We start from the raw sequence: 20979 nt of genomic DNA, 5'->3' as shown, positions 1-20979 counted from the left end.
AGAAAATTGTCTTCCATCTCGGAAAGATTGAACTAGTTTTTCTTAAATTTGAAAGGTTATTTTAAACCGGCATTTCACTGATCTATTACCGCTCGTGATTTTGTGTGTGCGTTGATCACTTTCGAACTTAGAATAGACAGAAGCCACGTAAACAGCGAGATGAAGTTGTTTTCTCCTGACGCAAAGCTGATTGGCTGAATCTACTGACGTCATGTTGGTGTTCCATTTAGCGCCGCCATTTTGAACATGGTAGTGTTTTGGTCCTGTGAGAGTTGTCATAATCCTGTCTTTTTCCGCGGTTTTACTTGAAATATGGAGTTGACCAGGCAGGTTTTTAGTAGCAGCGACAGGAAGTCGACCGATGGATACAGCATGTACAACATAAAAGGTAGGTGGGCAAGACTTGTTTGTATTCTGTAACGGTCGTAGCTTCCTTCAAATTCCAAGCGATACCTTTGTTCACTCGATCATATGGAGCGATAAATAAATTATGACTAAGCCAAGCGAAGATCAAAAAATCTTTCCAGGCGTGAAGTATGAATTTTACGAACTTTCCTAGATCGATAATATTGTAAAAATGCAGCTAAGGAGATAAATTATTGCGTAGACTGCTTGGGTGATTTTAATATTGACACTCGTTTGACAACACACACAGATTTAGCCGGACATTCGTTGTTGCCAGAGGCACCGTCAGTAATTGTTCTGTTTCACGAGAGTATTGTATTTTTTCAATAGCGGTTTCCTCAAAGTTAGGTTGTTTTGTTGTTCAACGGATTTGACTCTCGCAACAAGGAAGTACATACATGCACGTACTAAAGCACTGAGGTTTATCTCTTATTAAATTATAACTCTATTAACTAAATATTCAGTCGCTAGTTGAGAGCTCGTGTACATGAAGGAGGCAATCTAATATTTCACTCACTGATTGAGTCATGTTATTGAAATAAAAAATAGTTTTCAATCTTTTTTAAATCGGAAACACGTGTACACCAATTCTTAGCTCAATTATCCAACTTTCAGAATCAGTAGATATCAGTTAATGTAATTAACCACACAAATATTTGTTGAGGATTCACAAAAGAATTACTATGCCTCTCCAGTAACTTCTAACTACTAATGTAAATGCAATATCACACATTCTTAAGGATAGCACTTGACTGTCCAACGCGCCCAAAATATTGTCCCTCCTGACATTACATTTTCTTGTGTTATTATTGTACGATTTCACGATATGTATTAAAGTTAACATGGCAACCAGATGGATAATAAGACATGGTTTGATGCTACTCTGGTGTAAAGATTTAGTGAGTGTAATTGAATAGTTACAATTCATAGACCCAATGTTTCGACACTCCTGTTTAGTGCTGTCATGACTGTGATCATGAGTATATTGGACAGACCAAATGTCAGTTTGGTACACATTTGAAAGAGCGTAAAAAAGTGGTTTCCTTTTGCAAAAAAGAAAATACAGCTTTATCGGAGCACATATGCCCAACCAACCATACAATGGGGTGGGATAAGTCTAAAATTATCACCACTAACAGCGCCTTTGTTTGGAAGTGTGGCATATCAACTCCACCCACGCTCCTTTAAATCGTGATGATGGCAGCTTACTTCCTGACACCCATTTACACTTCATTGAAAAAAGGGCAGCTAATTAGTGAGTATAGAAAAGGACCTCTTGATGTAGCGTTTAGTTCATGAAATGTTTTTTTTTGTGAAGCAGACTAGAGTTTTTGGGGTTGATTAATAACAAAAATTTTGTTGTAATCATTTGTATAAATGTAAATGGAGCATCTGGATGCCTTGGTTATTAAATTTCACTAAATATACAAATATAAATTCATAGTAGAGCTGAACCCAGTGAGGGCTGGCACAATATACATGCAGCTGCTATACACTTGAAAACAATCACAAAGAATGTTACTCTTTTATTTGAAATATATCCTATCCAAAAGAAGAGCTTATTATGTAATAAAAAAAAAAAAAAAAAAGTCAAAGCAGTCATAGTTGGCCCCTTTACCTTTGTCTTGCTATGCCACGAGATACACATGACTTTTACATTCTTTTTCTATCCACTGCAATTTGTTGGGAGAGTTCTCACCCCTTTTACTCCCCAACACTTGTATGCAAGTTCTCTTTACTGTTCTCTACATCCATTTCCCATGATATTTACTCGAAAACTGCTTCTAATATGATTCTCAATCTGAAATTTGAATACTGTATGTACAATATTTGTTGTGATAGAAAGGTAAAGAAAAGGCTAGTGTGGACAACTTCTTATGTAATTAATCAGCTTTAAATACTAATAACTTTTCAAAACCCTTTGGTCTGAGACTGTCATCTTTCCATGTAGAGAGCAGATCAATTGAGATTCTTTAAATTCAATTCAGGTGTTTACAATTGCTAAATTTATTAGTTCTTGAAGAAATTGTTTAAATTTGTTTTTTTTTTTAATTGTTATGTTATATAGAGTAGTACCAGAACTTAGTTTGAGTTATATATTGTAGGAAACTGTTTTTTGTTTCCTAGCTTATGGATCTTATTTCAAACGAAATTTGTGTTGACTTGATATACTTAGATAAGTTGAAATACTGAAGGATATGTCTGTTGTTATAAATGAAAATCTCAATATCATTTTTCTCATCACTGGGTTTTCCTCTATGACACCCACAGACATTTCATAGGTATACAAAGTTGTTGATCCTTTTGGAGGCTGGTATAAATTTCACTCCTAGCAATGTTTTAAAATGTTGTTTTATTGAGAGTCTTGTAGATATGATCCTAGTTTAGTCTTCCTTCTAAAAGACCAAATGCTATTGTGTTATCTATGATTAGCATGTGGCTGGTTTTAATTTATTCACAATAATTTGCCCTTGGCCAGCAGTGTAACTGACAAATTCAAATGAAGCCATAGTGACTTTAAGTGTTGACTGAATTCTGTTTTTCTATATTGGAAAAGCTACAAGATCTGAAAATCCTGTTGTTGTTGATTGATATTTTCCATGTTAAAATTATTGCAACCATTCAACACGTGCTGTTTTGAGTATGATCTGCATTTAGATTTGAATGCAGTGCTTGCGAAAAGACGACGTAAGTAAACATACACATATCAGGATTGAATTTTAATGATATTTGGATTACCAGTTTTTAATTTTCTTTTTGATAAAAACTGTTTGATACAAATGCAAGCTTCTCTGAAAAATCCTTGATCTATGTGTTTTAATAACTGATAAATCTTAAGTCTGTGAGTAATAATAAATATTATTTTTCTCATTTTAGAAGTGAAAAAAATGTTTCAAAAGGATAGTGTTTAAGTTTATATGCTGTCAAATCAGGGGATGCATGGATTTTAATAGCATTGGTTGAAATATTTGATATAAATTCATGGGTGAATTATAAAAGAAAAAATTGTTGCTAACTTCCTTTAAGCCAGGGTAACACTCCTGCCAGTGGATCATTTGTGTATATATTAATTTGTTTGATTGTATTTTATTTAATATTTCATCTGTGAGTGAATTTAAGCTGCATTTTAAAATTGTGTGAGTTTTTAGATCGTACTTGAATTATAGGATTATAGGAGATGCTCTAAACATTTATGCTTTAAATGGTATAAAAATTGTTTGCCATAGTAACCAAAATTATTTCCTAGAATGCTTTTGTTTGGAAAACTTACCAGTTTATTGAGCACTGGCTATGGTTATATTTATTGTGTGGCTTTCTTTTCATCAAATAGGATTTAGGCACAACTATGTTCAAAGACTACTTAACTGAGATACAAAAAGATCAGCAGCGTTTTATTGGAAAGTTCTCTAAGTTTTTCTCGTACAGGTATCATAATTCATGGTTTCATAAATTAGAACTCTTTGCAGGGATCTACTGAACATGTATTTCATTGTGTGGGGGTCTCTGCATTTAGTACACTTCGAAAGTGTCTTCTAAGAGTGCGGTCTTATGTTTCAATGTTTCAGGAATGTCTATGAACTGAACATTTCATAGCTGCTCAAGGAAATAATATATTTTCTCTTCGTGGTACCTTTAGCTCCCTCTTGAGCCAATCAATCCGAGTTATAGGAAATTGTGGTAAAGGTAAAGAATCCGATCCCACCGACACATCACCGACACATCACCGACACACCACAGACACATCTTGTAAGTTAGAAGGATAAATGGTGGCCAAGATGACTGCTGACCATTGGCTGACGCGTGGGTTGAATTCTTTACCTTTACTGAAATTGTTTTTATTTTTTATTAATTTTATTAATTGTTTTCTGTGACTGAGTGTGGAATGCTTTGCTTTCTGTTAGTGTCCGTTTGGTGACAAAAATCTATTCCAAAGTCTCCACTTGGCAGACGGTTGAACACAATATGAATTGAAAATTAATTAAACTTGTGACTGAAATTGACTTGGAATCTTTTGTTGTAAGTTGCCTTTTATGGAAGTATTAGATAATTTTGCATTACCAGTTTTACAGTGTAGCCATTTTGTGAACTAAAACATTGTGTCTGCACATTGTTTGTCAATGATGGTGAAAAATCTGAAGAACAAAAGCTTGGTTTGTTTTGACAACAAATAGCAGCTGAGAGATGTTCCTTTTCTGTTTAAATAAAACAACACTATCAGGTATTGCCTTATCAATGATTTGAAAGATTAAAAGAGCAAATTGATAAGTAAAATAATAGCACAGTTTTGCTTTCCCTCAGTTCAGGAAAATAATTGTGTTTTATGAGAGATTTATGGATATTTTTTATCAGTTGCATGAATATGTGATGGTGAATGAACATGTAGGTCTCAGAATAATGCTCTTTAGTGTTCAATCATGGCTGGTCAATGTATATTTAGTTTTTGTCCCAGCTGGTTGGGAATCATTGCCTGGAGATCTGCAATCAAAGTTGAGATCTATGCGGCAAGCTGTAAGGGGAATTTTGAAATCTGTATGAAAAACATTCTCGGTAAGCATATATTAAACAAGTAATAATAATATCAAATACATACCTAAATCAATTTGTTTCCTCCAGATTTTACTGCTCCATTAGAAAGAATATGTTAATTTTTGTGAAGTGAAGGCTGGGATCAAAAGTTTAGATGGATGAATGCCAGAAAATACTAGAATTTGTCAAAGACTATGTACAAGTAAAATTTTTATTTAATAATGATTTACCTTCAAAAAGGTTTTAGGAATTAAGAATTTGCTCTTACACATGTTAACTTAATTAAGATGCACACATACAAAGTGTGACTTAGGAGGACAGTACAAAATTGATTTTTGTTAATTGTTGTTGTGTATTTTAATTAGACCATTATCAAAAGGGGAGATGATTGAATTTTTGTTGTCGTGAAAGACTTGTAATGGAACAGTGACATTCCTTGAATTTGCATTATAGCTCAGCAAGTAACCTTGAATTCAAACTCAGCTGCTGGAGTGTACCTTGTAATCTAGTTGTGTATGCTGATTATTTAAGTGGATGCAGTTAAGCACTAAACTGCTATGTTGAAAATGCCCTAAAAAAATTGGTTCAGTTGTCAGATTTGGGTTCATGGAGAGACGAAGCACTTGGAAAGCTAGAGTTTCTCTGACCTGTGTCTGGAGCAACTCTTGTTATCTCTCATGTTTTTATGAACCAATTTTTTTTAAAGGTAACCCCCTCCCCTCCCCCCCCAAAAAAAAAAAAAAAAAAAAAAAAAAAGACCTGAACTTCAGTGTATCCATTGTATTTTTGTACCTAGCTCCCACCCTGAGTGAAGATGAAGATGATGATGCTGTCCATGATAACACCCTTGCTTGGGATGACTCCTCCATCCATGTTGCCACTGGTGGTACTCCAATTACAGGCTCTTTTGTGCCAGCTATTGGTGGTCCATTCTCTGCTCTCACACCGAGTATGTGGCCACAGGACCTACTGTCAAGAATTCAGCAGGTAATTGTATCTCACAACTGCAACTGCAACTGCAACTGCAACTGCAACTTTCCTCTAAAACAAAAAATATGATTATTCTTATTAAATTAACTAGGTTCACATGATGAAAGTGTAATGCTTAAGGTGTTGCTGTCACTTTCTCTCTTTAATCAGCTCTTTTCTTCAACTCAACTGGAACATAAATTGATGATGGTGAACAGTTTAAACAAGAAATTATTACAAAAAAAAAGGATCCTTGCAAAAACATCAGATATAATTTTTTCCGCTTACGGAAGTACTTATTCAAAGCATGAAAGTTTTCATAAATCTTCCTATACTGATATATAGTTGTATTGATCCTGTAACATGCTACTGTGTAAGTGAATGGTACTTTACCTTTTTTTTAATATGATCAACCCATTTTTTCTCATTACCTTAAGTTTTCCAGGCTTAATGGTGCAGGTCATATTGAGAGGGTTCCAAAGCAGAAGTAACATCTTTTTTATATCATCTTGGTGTTTTGTTTTTGTTTTTGTTTTTGTTTTTTTTTTGGTGTACCTTACAGACAGAAGATGCAGGAGGTCGTCCAACTGGACATTATGATGAATTTGGGTTTATGGTTGATGGAGGTAAATTCTTCTAGTGGCATCATGGTTTACTTCTTTGTTCTTTAAAGCTCAGGGACAGAAGGAGACAAGTGGTTGGGACTTGCACTACTTAGGAAAAGATGACAGCCTCAATTTGCTTGTTTTAATATTGAATTTTTATGAAATTCTGTAACTCTACTGCAAGGTTTTGCTCTAAAAAAATTAACACTAGTTTAGATTAATGTAGTTATTGATGTGGCTTGTCTGAATGATATGGATGCAATAAAAATTGAACAGTTTGTTGCAGAAACCTGGTTTGCCAACATATGGCCCCACATTTAATGTCCAGGCAATCAATAATATATTTTTATTTGAAACATTGTGTTGATCATTTTTGATATAATGCTTTATTACAGATTTAGAATTTGAACACAAAGATCCAGATCCAGGTAGTTTTGTGACAAGTGAGGATGAGGGACTTAGACTTAAATGGACAGCTTTCTTGGAGTTCACACAAAATCAAGATGTTGGTGAAATGACTTGGGACAAGGTAAATGTTAATCAAATCTCATGTGGATTATTTAATTCTAATTATTAGACAATCATCTTTGTTGGTTGTATAAATTTAAAATGCATTCATAATGAAATTAGCACACATATGCTTCAATTTTTTTTTTCATCCTTGCACTTGTTATTTTCTCACTGTGAATTTTTACTAGGTTTCTCCAAGTTTTCCTCATTCAGACAAGTTACGAGAGCTTGTTTATCTTGGAATTCCCCACAGCATGAGAGCTCCAGTAAGTAAAAACTGAAAAATTAAAATTTGTATGCATTATAACTCTTCCATTGATTAACCAACTTCAGTTGTACAAGTCATTCACAGAAGTTGAAGATGAGTAAGTGGAATCTCTACTAATGTTGATAACATCAGTCACTGGTACTCTTTTCTAGATCTGGATGAGAATATCTGGAGCCTTACAGAAGAAAATTAGCAGTGATTTTACTTACAAGGTGAGTTTCTGAATTACCTGTTCTATATTTTTTTGTAAATTAAACTGTTTAAAGAATTCTTGATCTGTTGCTAAGTTGTTATAACATGCAGGTATGAACCTTCCCCATGTATCATTTACAGGTACATTGCATAGTAAACAATTTAGAATTCACAACTCATTGTACCTTTGCATGTACAAGTATATAATGTGCAGTGTATTGTTTAGTTTGTTTTTTTTCTTTTGTAAATATTTGCTACCATATTTGTAAGTTGCACAGTGCATGGTTGACTCTCTTTTTCCTGGATTCTCTCAGCAAATTGTAAGGGCAAGTGCAGATGAAAATTCTTTGACAGCCAAACAAATTGAAAAGGTGAGCTAGTGTGTTATATTTGACTTTCCTTTTTATCCCAGGTGTGAACTTTGAAGACAGTAATGGCCCTATACACTGTTTGTACATTGTACAAAAGCATAGTCCACTCTTGTCATTTTGTAGAATTAAGATGGCCCAATACATACTTGTGAGTTAATGAATACTATACATGTATGTTGATTACTAGAAGTATTATTCAGAACAAATTATTTGATCTAATCATCAAATAGGATATAAAATGTAACTTTTTATCTATTTTAAAAGTTAGTAAAGTTTAAATTGTGTCTGTGCAGGACTTGCTGCGAACCATGCCAAACAATGCATGTTTTTCAACACCAACCAGTACAGGACTTCTACGGCTCAGAAGGATTCTTAGGTCCCTGGCTTGGTTATACACTGACATTGGCTATTGTCAAGGAATGGGCATGGTAAGTTTTAGTTTGGCTGTCAAATATCTTCCTGCATGTACAATGTACTAGTTGCTATGATATGCATGTATTATAAGATAATTTTCCTAAGCAGCAAACCTAATGCTGTGGTCCTGTTTTGAAAACACCACAAATGCAGCATGATCCCCACACGATAAGCACCTTCCAACATTTCTTGACCACGCAAGTTATTTTTTGTTTCTGGAAATGGTAATTGGATAGTGGGATCATCACTGAAAAGGACTGTTGTTGGCAATATTCACTTTAACTTGCTATATATATATTTTTTGATGTACCTTTCTTTCTTTCTAGATTGTTGCATCCCTGTTACTCTTTGTGGAGGAAGAAGATGCCTTTTGGTTGATGTGCACTATAGTTGAGGATCTTGTACCTACATCGTATTATTCAAGCACTTTAATTGGCGTACAGGTGAAAATCTCTTTGAGAGAGCCATTATAAAATTGTAATACAATGTAAATCAAATTTAAGTGTAGCTTTGTCCAGATTATTAAGGACAAACTTTTGAAGGGCTTTTATCATTTAAAATACTGATTATGAAAGGCACTAGGGAACTATAAAATTATATCAAAATGATACCTGTAGTAAAATATTGGCCATTCAGAACAAACAGGAATATCACCAGCAGTCAATATGAACCAAAAGGAAATAAAGGAATGAACCTGCCTCAGGAAAAAAATGATTGACCTAGATTAGTTATTCATCAGATTGGTTGAGGAGTTGGCCAAGGTTTTCTTAAGGTTTTCTTCTGTTAAGTCAGTATGCACATACCACATGTAAATAAAACCTATGTAATCTCAGGTTTCTGACAATGGTCAGTTGAAAATTTCTCTAAGGCTCAAAAGTGACTTCATATTATCAAGGCTGGTATTGTGCACATAGTAAATTATTGCTACCATAAGTTTTGTCTTAACTATAAGAGTTGCAGAGCTGTAAGTTTGGGAATTAAACACAAGTCCTACAATTGTTATTAATGTATCTAGGCTGATCAGAGAGTTCTGCGGCAGCTGATTGTCAGTTACCTTCCACCAATGGATGAACAGTTAAAGGAGCACGACATTGAGTTGTCACTGATTACACTTCACTGGTTCTTGACAGCATTTGCTAGTGTTGTACACACTAAGGTACAGAAATGATATCATTAATCATTAAAAAATAGATGGCTATAAATAACCACTTCACCATTAAACTCCCATCAGTGACCAAGACATTAAATTGTTGATGTTGTGAAGTACTATTGTGCCATCCAGTTGTCTTGTTAAGTTACAATATAGGTCTCATTTTCCAAAAATTAAAAATTAAATGGTACATAGCTACATACAAGGTAATTATTATTGATAGTTGGATACATGTACAGCTGCAATTAGTTAATTGTTTGTTTATTTTTGCATCACCCATTTAATTGCAGATCCTGTTAAGGGTTTGGGATATTTTCTTGTATGAAGGCTCAGTGACATTGTTCAGAATCACTCTTGGTATGCTGAAAATGAAGGTATGATCTAACTCTAGACCAAAGTTGAATTTACTATGTTACTGTGCATGTAAGTCTGGTAAGGAATGAGAGATTTTAATGCAATTTCTGATCTGCTGTAAAAAAATAATTACTTCAGGTGCACTTAAAATCGAGTTTTAATGTCTTGATTAAATTATGTTTGTACAGGAAGATATCATTTTAAAGCTGGACAACTCAGCGCAGATCTTCAACACACTCTCTGATATACCAGGTGATGTCAAGGATGCAGATGAACTGTTAGAGGTACATGTGCTTGATTTCTGTTTCTAACGTCAAACTCGACAACAACATACGTGTGTGGCTCTATCATCTTGACCCTTTACACCCTAACATCAGTATGCATATTCTCCATACTGTTCTCTGTACATTTCCTAAGGTACTGACCAGGAGAACTTGCCTAAAAATCAAAGGCTTTATTAGGTGATCATTTCTTTTATTCTCGTGACCGTTTTGTGTCATTCAGGGGTGATATTGTAAAGAGAAATTAGATGCTGGTCACTCTCAGTTTGCCTTGTTTTAGTGGCCTAGTAGGCGCTCGTTCTAATTGATCTAGGCCGGCACCCGAGCGATGAGTCACGGGCGAGGGATGTGTCTTAGCCTATTTCGTGCGTGTGACTTGATTTCTCACTGAGTGCCTGATACGCTGGTTTTTAGTTTGCACATGATACGAAATGTTATTTTCACTTTGTATTATAAAAAGTAAGTCGTTGTTTTAAATTTTTAGGCAGCAAACAAAGCTTCTGCCTCGCTGACAGATGTCATCCTAGAGACACACAGAAAAAAGCACATGGCTTTCCTCATGGCTGACCTTGGGGTTCTGATGGATAAGGAGTCTGGAAAACAAATGTCCAGAGATGTAAGACAAGTTGTTTTAGTGGTGTAAGACATTGGATTGAAGTAGAATAACGTTGCAATTATGTTCACCCAGACAACAAACTGTATATTTTTCTTTATTTGCAGCGGCTTCAAAAACGCACCATAGCTCCGCCAAGAACTTTCTTTAGTCTGCTCTTTGGTGAGTTAACAAAGAGACAAAGGTTTGCCACTGTATATTTACGCTACGACTTGTATGTATTTTTGATGGGATGAGTCAGGAAATTTTGAAAATGAGTCTTGTCAGTGGCAGCCATGATTGGTGTCATGAGAACTTGTGAACTGCTGAAACATTATCGCAAAGTGTTTGAAGTAAGAAGGCTGAAAACCCAAGCATAGTTGAACCAGGATTGAAAGAATTATCACTCATCTAGAGAGGAGAGTACATGTTATTGTGATAATTTATTAGAGCGCGACGGACATATCAAGACTGTCGCGAAGCAAAATCATTGCAGTCCTAGTGAATTATGGACACTCAGTTCAAAACTACTTTATGAAACAAAACTTCTGTTTTCATATACCAAAACTGATATCTTTCTTAACTTAATGGAGCGTTCATTTTCGTGTTCCTTTCAGGAAGAGGTGGTGGTGTTAGCTTGCAGAAGGCTAAAAATATCAGACAGACAGGTAAGTAACTTCAAACAACCGAAACAGGAGACTCAGACTGTTAGATATGTTGCAACCATAAGTTGGTGATTTATTGTAGGATAATGACGGTAGTAAGTAAATCTTTGAAAGCTGACGTTTCAAAAGTAAGCTCTTTGCGAGAGCAAATTGTTATAATGCAGGTGGTGAGAGAGCCTTTTGTGGCTTGTTTTCATGTCTCATTTGAGACGTCTTTTGAAATCCTTCGCCTGATTTTAATTGGATGTATCTCACATCACCCTTCGTGTTATGCGAAATATATGAGGCAACCATTCGCTGATTTTTATGCGAAGCTGTTTTGTCTTTGCAGAATTAGTAGCAGATTTGAGAGAAGCTATTCTCCAAATAGCCAGACATTTCGATGCTATTGATCCCAAGAAGGTGAGGACTTTATGTTAGAATTCCTCTCGTTCAAGGCCGAAGAATTCAAGATTCACTCAGCGCGCAAAGAGATTTTCAGATTCAATCTCAGTTTTTCATGGAGCGTCTAAAGTAATCCGCGATTGCATTGGTTTTGTTTTTCTTGTCCTTTTGATTGGTTTAGAGGACTTACGCCACCTTTTCAGCCAATACCAATTGTGAACTGGTGAATTTCTTTTTTTTTCCCGTGGGGGGAGGGGGAGGGGGAGGGGGTTGAGGCGGTTTCGCTTCCATCTTCTCAACTTGGATTGTTTGTGATTGCTTCCAGGGCCTGGAAGTTGACTATTCAATGGAAAGTCACGCAAGAGACCATGAGAGGTTCATCAACGTAGCGAGGTATTCATAGCAATGTAGTGTCTTAACCATATTTGGGTAAAAGTCACGTGATATGGTTTTGTTAAAGATTGGTTACGAAACGATTAGAAAGAGTTGTAACCCGGAGTGTGTGATAAAGAATAGAAGGAAAGGTATATTGGCGACACAGATAAGATACTTTGGAAGAGATTTCTTTGTAAGTAGGGTGTCAAGGTATGGTAACATTCTTTGCACTTTTTTTTGTCGAAGGAATCGGCGCAGAAGAGCGAAAGCTCTATTGGACTTTGAAAGACATGATGACGACGAATTGGGATTCCGGAAAAATGACATCGTTACGGTACGTAGTGACACAACAATAAAATTTTTCCATAAGCTATATCCGATGATGTAAGAGGTGACTGTTCCTGGAAAAGGTGTTGTTATGCCCCTTTCCGCCAGGGGTCCATGGTTATGCTCCCATAGAAAAAAAATGAAATCTAGGAGTTTGGAAATGTAATTTCCAGTGTTCTGCGCATCAAAAGAGCGCTTGCAGACTAAACAGTTAGGTGTGAGAGGCCTTGGCAGTGGTTTGACTGCTACTTTAATAAAAAACCTTGCTTTACGCTGGATCGCTATTAAAATTGTTATCTTTTTTTCATTTTAGATAATTTCACAGAAAGACGAACACTGTTGGGTTGGTGAATTGAATGGTCTGAGAGGTGAGGCAAATGGTTGTGCAATTATACAAACAGAATGAAATCATTATTACAGTGGGGGATGGATTGCGAGAAGCTTTCTTCCTGCAAGTTCCAGTACAGCTAGACAGTGAGAGTGTCTTTTCGACCCTTTCACTCTTAAGATCTCAATATACATTCTCATCTCTGTCTTCAATACATTCCTTGTGATTGTAGCTGTGAGAATTTGTTGTCCAATCAAACAATATTTCCCTGTTGATAGTTTACTATATGTACTATCTTCTCATCACTTGTCTGGTTGATAATGTATCAAATATTTAAATATCGTCAAATATTTATCGCAGTTTGTTAAAAGTGTGTCAAGAAATACTGTATGTGCATTTGTGGATCCCCTGTCATATCTTTTGCTATTTCAGGTTGGTTCCCTGCCAAATTTGTTGAGATTTTGGACGAAAGAAGTAAAGAGGTAGGTGTCTTGATCTTTAGGTAAAGTTTAAACGTTGATAATTTTCCTCGAAGGTTTCAACTTTTTTCTTTCTCTATCTACCGATGTAGTACTCAACTGCCGGAGACGATTCGGTGTCTGAAACTGTAACAGATCTCGTCAGAGGCGGGTAAGTAAGTCATAAAAGGAAACGCCAAACTATTTCCAACTGCATGCATAAAAATTAGCCGTCTGTAACAAACGCAACTGAATGACACAATCAGGTAATCCTTACATACAATAAATCGATTCCGGAATTTCCAATACAATATTTTCTCTTCATACATGGCAGGTTATGTCCCGCAATGAAGTCGATATTCCTGCACGGCATGAGGAAGCCGTCCATTCTTGGGGGACCGTGTCATCCATGGCTCTTTGTTGAAGAGGTGAGTGGTGCCTTGACTCAGCTCCCTTTCTCTGCTTAGTCTTAGAATAACTTCCCCGCCTTTGTATGTTTTTTTTTCATGGGGATGGTGCCCTGATAAAGAGCGTTTGGATGTAGTGTCATGAACGGAAATTCTAAATGGTGTCAATGGCCAATTAGAGAAAGTAGGTTTAGTTTTGCACCTAATTTATTTAGATGGTGGCGGGAGTTCCTACTAATTCACAGAGTGAAGTAATGCAAAAGTAGTCCAATCACCCAAATGGTAATTCTTACGAGCTTCGAGAGTTTTTTTACCGTCAGGATTTGCGGTATATTTACAATACCCAAGAAATTCTTTGAGACTTGTTCCTGAGGAGTACAGATGGGAAAATGTGACAAAGTTTTGCCTCTCTGATACCTCGCCAAATGCCGAAGTTTTGCTGCGGTTATTTTGCGTTCTGGTGTTCACTAATTTTCTTTAAGATAATTTTGTATGGCCAAGCTAATCTTGTTATTTTTATATCAGGCCAGCCAGCGTGAAGTAGACCGAGATTTCCAATCTGTGTACTCCCGACTGGTGTTGTGTAAGACATTTAGGTTGGTGGAGAATGCTTGGAATGCTGCTTTTTGCCTTCACCCTTGAACCCCTAAGAGTGACTAGCATCCAATTTCTCCTTGTAATATCACTCCTGAATCACACATTTATGTTGCAAGAAGAAAGGAAATGATCCTCAACTAAAGGAACTGTACGTTTTTATGCAAATTCTCCTTGTCAGCACCTCAGGAAATGTGTGGTGAACAGTAAGGAGAATCTGCATGCTGATGTTAGGCTGTAAAGGGTTAATAATCAAATAAAGTTACGGATATTTTATCGAAAAGATAAACCCTAAATTGACTATCTTACTCTATATAAAAGAAGCATTGATGTACTTAGATTTTTTCATCTTCCACTATAAGTACATTGTCACAAATGCGATCACAATGCGGGTGATGAAAAACGTCAGTGTAAACACGAAGATCATGTAGTCCTGTTTTCTCGCTTTGAATAGTGTACTTGTTATATCTTATGGCAGATTAGACGAAGATGGAAAGGTTCTTTCACCTGAGGAAATTCTATACAGGGTAAGTGCTGATCGATACTTTATTATTTATTTTATGATCACTGTATGAACGATTATATGTTCTTTTTCATTGCAACGTAGGCTGTGCAGTCAATAAATATGAGTCATGATGCAGCAAATTCACAGATGGACATTAAGGTAGAGCAGTTTTGTTTTGAAATGCTCTATTAAAGATTAAAATGTTTCTTGTGCCTATAAAGGTACTGAAAACACGAGAACAGGATTTAGGTAGAATTCCTTAGATCACGCCGGAGCCACAGTTAAGGGCTCGAGCTACGGTCGACTCGATTGAAACAGAGCAAACGTTGTGGCTTTTTTCTTTTCTGTCAAGATTGTGAAAAAAAAAAAGAAAAAATATTAGTTTATTAATCGCGTTTCAGAACGTGGTATCTTTGCGCGCATGATCGGCGCAACTCAATAGAAAACTTGCTCGTAGTCTGTAAACTTTGCATAGAGCGTTTTATTAAACAGAATTAAACTAAAAAATGCTTCTCTCGTAGGTTTGTTTCACAATCCTTACTTGACAAACTAAGAAGGCCCTGAGTATTTTTATTGTTGAACTCACCTACATGTAGTTTTTTTCTCCTTTATTCTTATTGCAGTTCCGGTCTCTAATCTGCTATGGTCTGAAGTGAGTAATTCTTTCAACAATTATAATTTCCCTTTGGTTGTATTCCTCCTCCGCAGAACAGCTGTCGAGGAAATAGTTCAAATATTTTGTTTAAATAATTTATGAGGTGTTATGAAGACGGTGATATGAATTCAGTGTTTTTCTATTTATAACAGCGAACAATGTCTTCACCTGTGGCTAGAGACGCTGTGTGCCTGTGAAGAGGTCGTTGGAAAGTGGTACGTAAACTGCCTCTTAGTAACAGCCTGAATTTTTGGTTATCTTTAGGTGACAGTCATTGTTGTCACGCTCTTTGGTCAACGTTTTTGGTATCGTATTAACGTTTTTACCTTTTTTTTCCAGGTACCATCCTTGGTCATTTCTTCGGAGTCCAGGCTGGGTGCAAATCAAATGCGAACTAAGGTAATAGTAAATGATACTTTTATACGAGAAGTTATGACACCCTTTATTTTTTTCCACTCTCTGACCTTTAAACCTACCAACTAATCTGTATCGAGTATGTAGGCTCCAAGTATTACAAGTCTACAACACGTAGCATATTACTCGCGTTTATTCTCTCTCACAGTTAGTACGTGCGTTATTATTGGTCAAATTTCACTCTAAAACTTGCTAAATTTAAAAGTTTATTTGAATTGAAACCTTCCCCTCCCCCCTTTAGTTGAACCTTGAGATACAATGAATATGTTACTAACCTTGTTTTCTCGTTTTATCCGATCGCATTTATGACCCTCAACTCCTACGAGATCTAAAAGGAACATATCCGCACACTTTTCGTTACTGAGTGGTAATGAGTAGATTTGTTTTGTTTTCTTCAGAACACTTGCATCCTTCGCATTCAATCTGAATATTGATTGGGAGCTTACTAGTGAACGTAAAACTGTAAGTACTGTTTCCCTCTTGTTCCTTTTTTAGAACGTTTGTCAATTCAGTAGTCAAGTAATTCGGGATTATGCCGGTTCACTTCACACCGCGTTGGAATTTGCATCAAAAGCTTGTACCACCCTCACCACTGAGATTAAAAACTAAACCATTCTCTACTGGGCCGCATGTTTGCTTTGTGTTCATATCCATAAGTGCTTCTGCTGTTACTTATCGTCTAACCTTGCGCCTTAAAATCCTTTTACATCCTAGTGATTGTATTAACCTTTTAACTCTCATGAGTGACCAAGACAGAATTTCTCTTACAATATCAATATAATATCGAACAGACAAGTGACGAGAATAAAGAAAATCTTAATTAGGGGATTATTAGTTCTTCTAATACCAAATTCTCCAAATTAACATCACAAGAACTATATGGCAGACAGTAAGGAGAATTACTGATGAGATCTTGGGAATTAAATGATTAATACTGTTCGATGTGTTGATTATATTTCACATTGTGATTTAGGTGAGATAATTTTCTTCTAAACCACGCAGTTTCTCGTAGTTTTTAGAGTCACAGAGTTTCCTATCGATCTTTTCTTGCAATTGTTGCAACTTTTGTTTCTGCTAACTTCAGTTTGGGACCCGATTTTATTTGTGTTTGTCTTCGTCTGCATGCCAGTGGTCACTAGAACTCGATGTCACTAAAACTAAATGTGGATTGGTGGACCCTCTCTTTCACCTTGTAGGGTAACAAGTTAGCATCGTACCTTTAAGAGCTTTTGTTGCAAGGGGAGAGAAGGTGGGGGGTGGGGGGTGGGGGGGGGGGAGAGGGGTTGAGGGCGAGGAGGTAGGGAACTCCCACAAAAGAAGGTGAAGGGGATTTTCGTACTTTTCAGGGATTTTTGATTGGGGACTTTAGTCAGTGCCTCAGGTGTTATGGTACCCCATAGGATATTATGCCGGACAAAATATCCACAAGAATTGCATGTCGCTCTGGAATTGGTACCTCTTTGAATATGTAGGACTTCCCTTACAACAGCACGATTTACTGCTTCACTAAAAATTACAAAGTCCTTAAGGGGCATGTACAATTGAGTTATCCCTCTCCTTGTGGCGCCTGTATCACCGTGCGATAGGGATTTCCGAAGAAATTAATATTATGGCAATCCTTTGGTTTACCTAATGAAACTATTGCTTTGAACCTCAAGGATACATGTATTAAACTGTGTGTTTCATACCAGGTTGTGGAGGGGTACGCGCAGCAAAAGAAATTGCAGGTTAGATGTTTTGGTTCTGATTGACGATGTCTTGGTGTTGCCTATTTGACGTGGTTCCTTTCAATATGATGTATGGGAACACTGGCTTCATCTGTCTGCAGACATGCTCTTTTTCCTAATTAGGACCAAATTTGGTCCGCCTCGGGTCCACGCCATGTTTTTATCATGGCTCTTACAATCCCTGCTCTTTTTCCTTTTAACTTGGACTTTCCTCTTTATTGTAATCGCTGAGTTTGCCATTCAAGTCATTTTCATTGTTGTTTGTATGCTTAGTGACCTCTACTTTTACTACTTTAATAGCTAGGCTCTTGTGCTAGAGAGAGTTGGGACTGATTTATGCAATTAAATTAGTTGATGTTATTTCTGTGTGGGATTCATTATGCGTTTAGAGGCGAGCATAACAACTTGAAGGCTCTACCTTCTATTTGAAGGCACGATATCGGCAAAAGGTACCCTTTAGATTGTGATCATGTGATCGACCAGAACCTTCATTCCAATTGTTTTTCTTTTTTCCAACGATTCTAATCATGTTTTCTCACAAAGTGCTTTTCTCTTTTTCATTTCTCTTTGTTTCGATGCATCGGGAATCTGTAGGAGGTGAGTACTTTTCCTTATTCTGCCTTTAAGATTGAATTTCATCCTGTATTTCGTGAAAAGGTCTGTTGTGGAAGGGGAGCGGAAGTGATCAAAACAGCAAACTGGGAAACAATGACGGAAGTAGAAATAAAGCAAAACAAAAGTAAAACAATCATGTTGTGTGGTCCTGAGGTTAGAGAACGAATGAACGCTCAGGTTGTCAAAGTCTCGGTCACTGTCAATGACAACAGCCATTTTCAGTAATACTCTCAACCGGACGATTTTTATACATTTAACCGGGGCCTGTCACTCACGGGTTTAAACATTTTATTGATATGTAATACTTGCCCGCAGGTAACCCAGCCCATGAAGGATGGAGTACGAGACATGTTGGTTAAACATCATTTGTTTAGCTGGGATCTTTGAAGGTGTTCGCCAAGTACATCAGCAGAAAATAAGTCTCGCGCCAGGAGAACGTGTTCAAGCGAAGTTAGTTACTCAAAATGTTTTTCTTTTGTGATTGTGGCTCAGATTTTACGGACTAAGGCATGGTATTTATTTTACAAGCAAGTTGTGAATTGTTTCTTTTGTTGTACATAGTCTGCTTGTGTTAACCCTTTAAGTTCATAGATCTGATGAGCAATTCTCATTTTTAATTGCCTTAAATTTTGTTATCAGTTCAGAGAATTTGGTGTTATATTATGGCAACATACATACGTTTGCCGAATCTCATCGCCTGTTCAGGTTGATAATGAATTGGTATCGTGAGAAGAAATTGTATATTGATCACTTTTGTGAGTTAATGGGTAAACAACACTAGAGAATTAACAGGATAGCTCAGTCATGTTCAAATATAAGGTCATTATACTCGCTTCGATGGCGCTCTCTTGGCAAGAGATGAATGAAGTAAGCCTGATGGTTAAAGAACTGTCCCGCTCTATTCTGGTGGGAAGGTGGTGTTAGTTGTGACACGGTCGCAAAAATTGTTTAAGTTAAAAAAACACACAAGAGAAAATATTGTAAAAGATGTTTGTAAATTAAGGCTATAGTATACACACTCTCATTTAAATGAGTTTGAAGGTTACGTGTTACAAGATGCGTTTCGTGACGACCTTAATGAAGCTCCTAGAGCGCTGCATAATAGTGATGTTAATTTTATTTATGGCACCAGTAATCTTAGGAAAAACTATCAAAGGAGATTTATTGTTATATAGTTTTGGACGGCTTCGGCGTACTTCAATGCTCTCGTATAGTGGGCGGAAGCCTTTTGCGTACAAGAGTGCTGGTTGCATATTTGCTTCAGTTTAATTGCACCTAAAAAGGTGTCGAAGTAACACAGTAAGTTTTGTTATTTTGAATCCATGAAATCGCAGGATGGTATTCAAAGTTTCGTAACTTAATTCAAAGGAAATTGGATTCCCGGTGGTTATGAAATTGATATTCTTAGCGTGAATGCTGAGGTGATAAATTCTCGTTTGAGGATCAAATCTTCTGTTGAATTACGACAGAGCGTATGTGATATTAACGGTGCAGTTTGAATGTCACAACGTGCTCTCATCAAGGGGGCATATTTTTTGATTACATTTTTATGTTAATGTAAACGAAAGAAGTAAGGTTGAAAGGAAGTTAATTATTAAAACCAGTGGTTGATAGCCTGTAAATGTCAGAGAACTGGTCACTTAATTATCTGCTTCAAAGTTCGGGTTTTACCTGCAGGAAATTTACCCACTGTTTTAATTTGCCTGCCTTTGACAAATAGGTTTGTGTCTCCGGTCCATGTGTAATCTCGAGGTAAAGTTCTGAAACTGCTGGAATATTAGACAAACAACACAGTTGACTAGAATCCGTTCTTAGTGCTTATTTTTTTAATAATTAGTAATCCAACAACATAACGACGAATCTCTAAGGAACTACGGTTAGCATTCTCTTTTTTGAGACTTTATTTATGTGTGATATTCAGTATTTTGCGTACGTGTGAAGGGACCACCATTTATCGCCTGGGGGGAAGGGGGGGAAAAATTGACAGCCAATGAGGCAGGTGCGGGGTGGCTCTTAAGAATATTACGGAGCCTTGTCGGGGGGGAGGGGGGGACCAGTCGTCGCTAACAGAGCATAAAGGAAGATCTATAGAAAATTGACAGCCAATGAGGCAGGTGGGGGTGGCTCTTAAGAATATTAAAGAGCCTTGTCGGGGGGGGGGGGGGGGAAGGAGAAATCAGGTAAATATTACCGTGACAAAACCGAAATCCTACGAGCCCCCACCCCCCTCCCCGGCGACAAATAATGAGCGGCCTCTAACCAGAATAGTATGAAACCCGTCTACTGTACTGAGTATATTCAAGTAAATATTAGTATGAGATCTGAAAAAGAAATCTAGGTAATTTGATGACGAAGAATGATAAGAAAAGCAATTATTTTGAATTATAGAAATAACTTTATTTAACTGCAATGCTAAGTAATTAAGTAATTCTTTAGAGACACATTGTGTTAGGATGTGGAATCCCATTAAAGGAACGTCGAACGGTTACATGTTTTACTGTGATGATTTTAGTGTGTGAATGTCAGGTACACGGAATCATTGTTGCTACTTGAAATCCTAAGAATACTGTTTGTTTGGCAACCAGAATGGCTGTGTAGCTAAAAGAACAGGCGTAATTTTCTTTTGTTTCCTCCAATAGCGTAGCTCCGTCTTTCAGTGTGTAAACCACATAAGACCAACAAAACCTTTATTCCCCCTGACGAAGGGCTCACGCTCGAAACGTCAGATTTAGAAACTCTTTACGGCTGCCAATTTACAATCAAATCGTCTTGTCATACCTCCTCCCTCCCCCTACTACGTACTCGTTTCTTACTCACGGACATTTCGTAAGATTGGGAAACTATTTCTTGTTTCTTAAGATGCCATGAAGACTTTGACTACACAGAA

At 36.7% G+C, this 20979-nt stretch overlaps 1 protein-coding gene across 1 annotated transcript; it reads left to right on the top strand.

Annotated features, from left to right (window-relative positions):
* Window positions 1-229: 229 nt before the first annotated feature.
* LOC131785993 (small G protein signaling modulator 3) lies at window positions 230-20093 on the top strand. The gene is made up of 31 exons (XM_059102964.2): window positions 230-388; window positions 5729-5919; window positions 6464-6527; window positions 6902-7035; window positions 7205-7282; window positions 7437-7496; window positions 7791-7847; window positions 8141-8275; window positions 8588-8704; window positions 9277-9417; window positions 9702-9785; window positions 9954-10049; window positions 10531-10662; window positions 10767-10821; window positions 11256-11306; window positions 11635-11705; window positions 12013-12080; window positions 12309-12396; window positions 12703-12757; window positions 13150-13199; window positions 13289-13347; window positions 13510-13603; window positions 14108-14178; window positions 14655-14703; window positions 14784-14840; window positions 15305-15333; window positions 15489-15551; window positions 15676-15735; window positions 16149-16212; window positions 17442-17478; window positions 18406-20093. The coding sequence occupies exons 1-31, from the start codon at window positions 313-315 to the stop codon at window positions 18477-18479; spliced, it is 2460 nt and encodes an 819-aa protein (XP_058958947.1). The 5' UTR covers window positions 230-312; the 3' UTR covers window positions 18480-20093.
* Window positions 20094-20979: the final 886 nt, after the last annotated feature.

This window comes from Pocillopora verrucosa, chromosome 8 (genome assembly GCF_036669915.1).
Source record: "Pocillopora verrucosa isolate sample1 chromosome 8, ASM3666991v2, whole genome shotgun sequence".
In the NCBI taxonomy this organism is placed as follows: domain Eukaryota; kingdom Metazoa; phylum Cnidaria; class Anthozoa; order Scleractinia; family Pocilloporidae; genus Pocillopora; species Pocillopora verrucosa.
The sequence above is the reverse complement of the archived record's forward strand: the minus strand, read 5'-3'. Positions and strand labels throughout refer to the sequence as shown.

What these genes read in the sequence shown, in the direction of transcription:
- LOC131785993 (XM_059102964.2), top strand. Translation starts at nt 313, where the DNA reads ATGGAGTTGACCAGGCAGGTTTTTAGTAGCAGCGACAGGAAGTCGACC. An exon ending in TTGGTATGCTGAAAATGAAG is followed by an intron (nt 9,786 to 9,953) that starts GTATGATCTAAC and finishes ATGTTTGTACAG; the next exon opens with GAAGATATCATTTTAAAGCT. An exon ending in ATTCACAGATGGACATTAAG is followed by an intron (nt 14,841 to 15,304) that starts GTAGAGCAGTTT and finishes TTCTTATTGCAG; the next exon opens with TTCCGGTCTCTAATCTGCTA.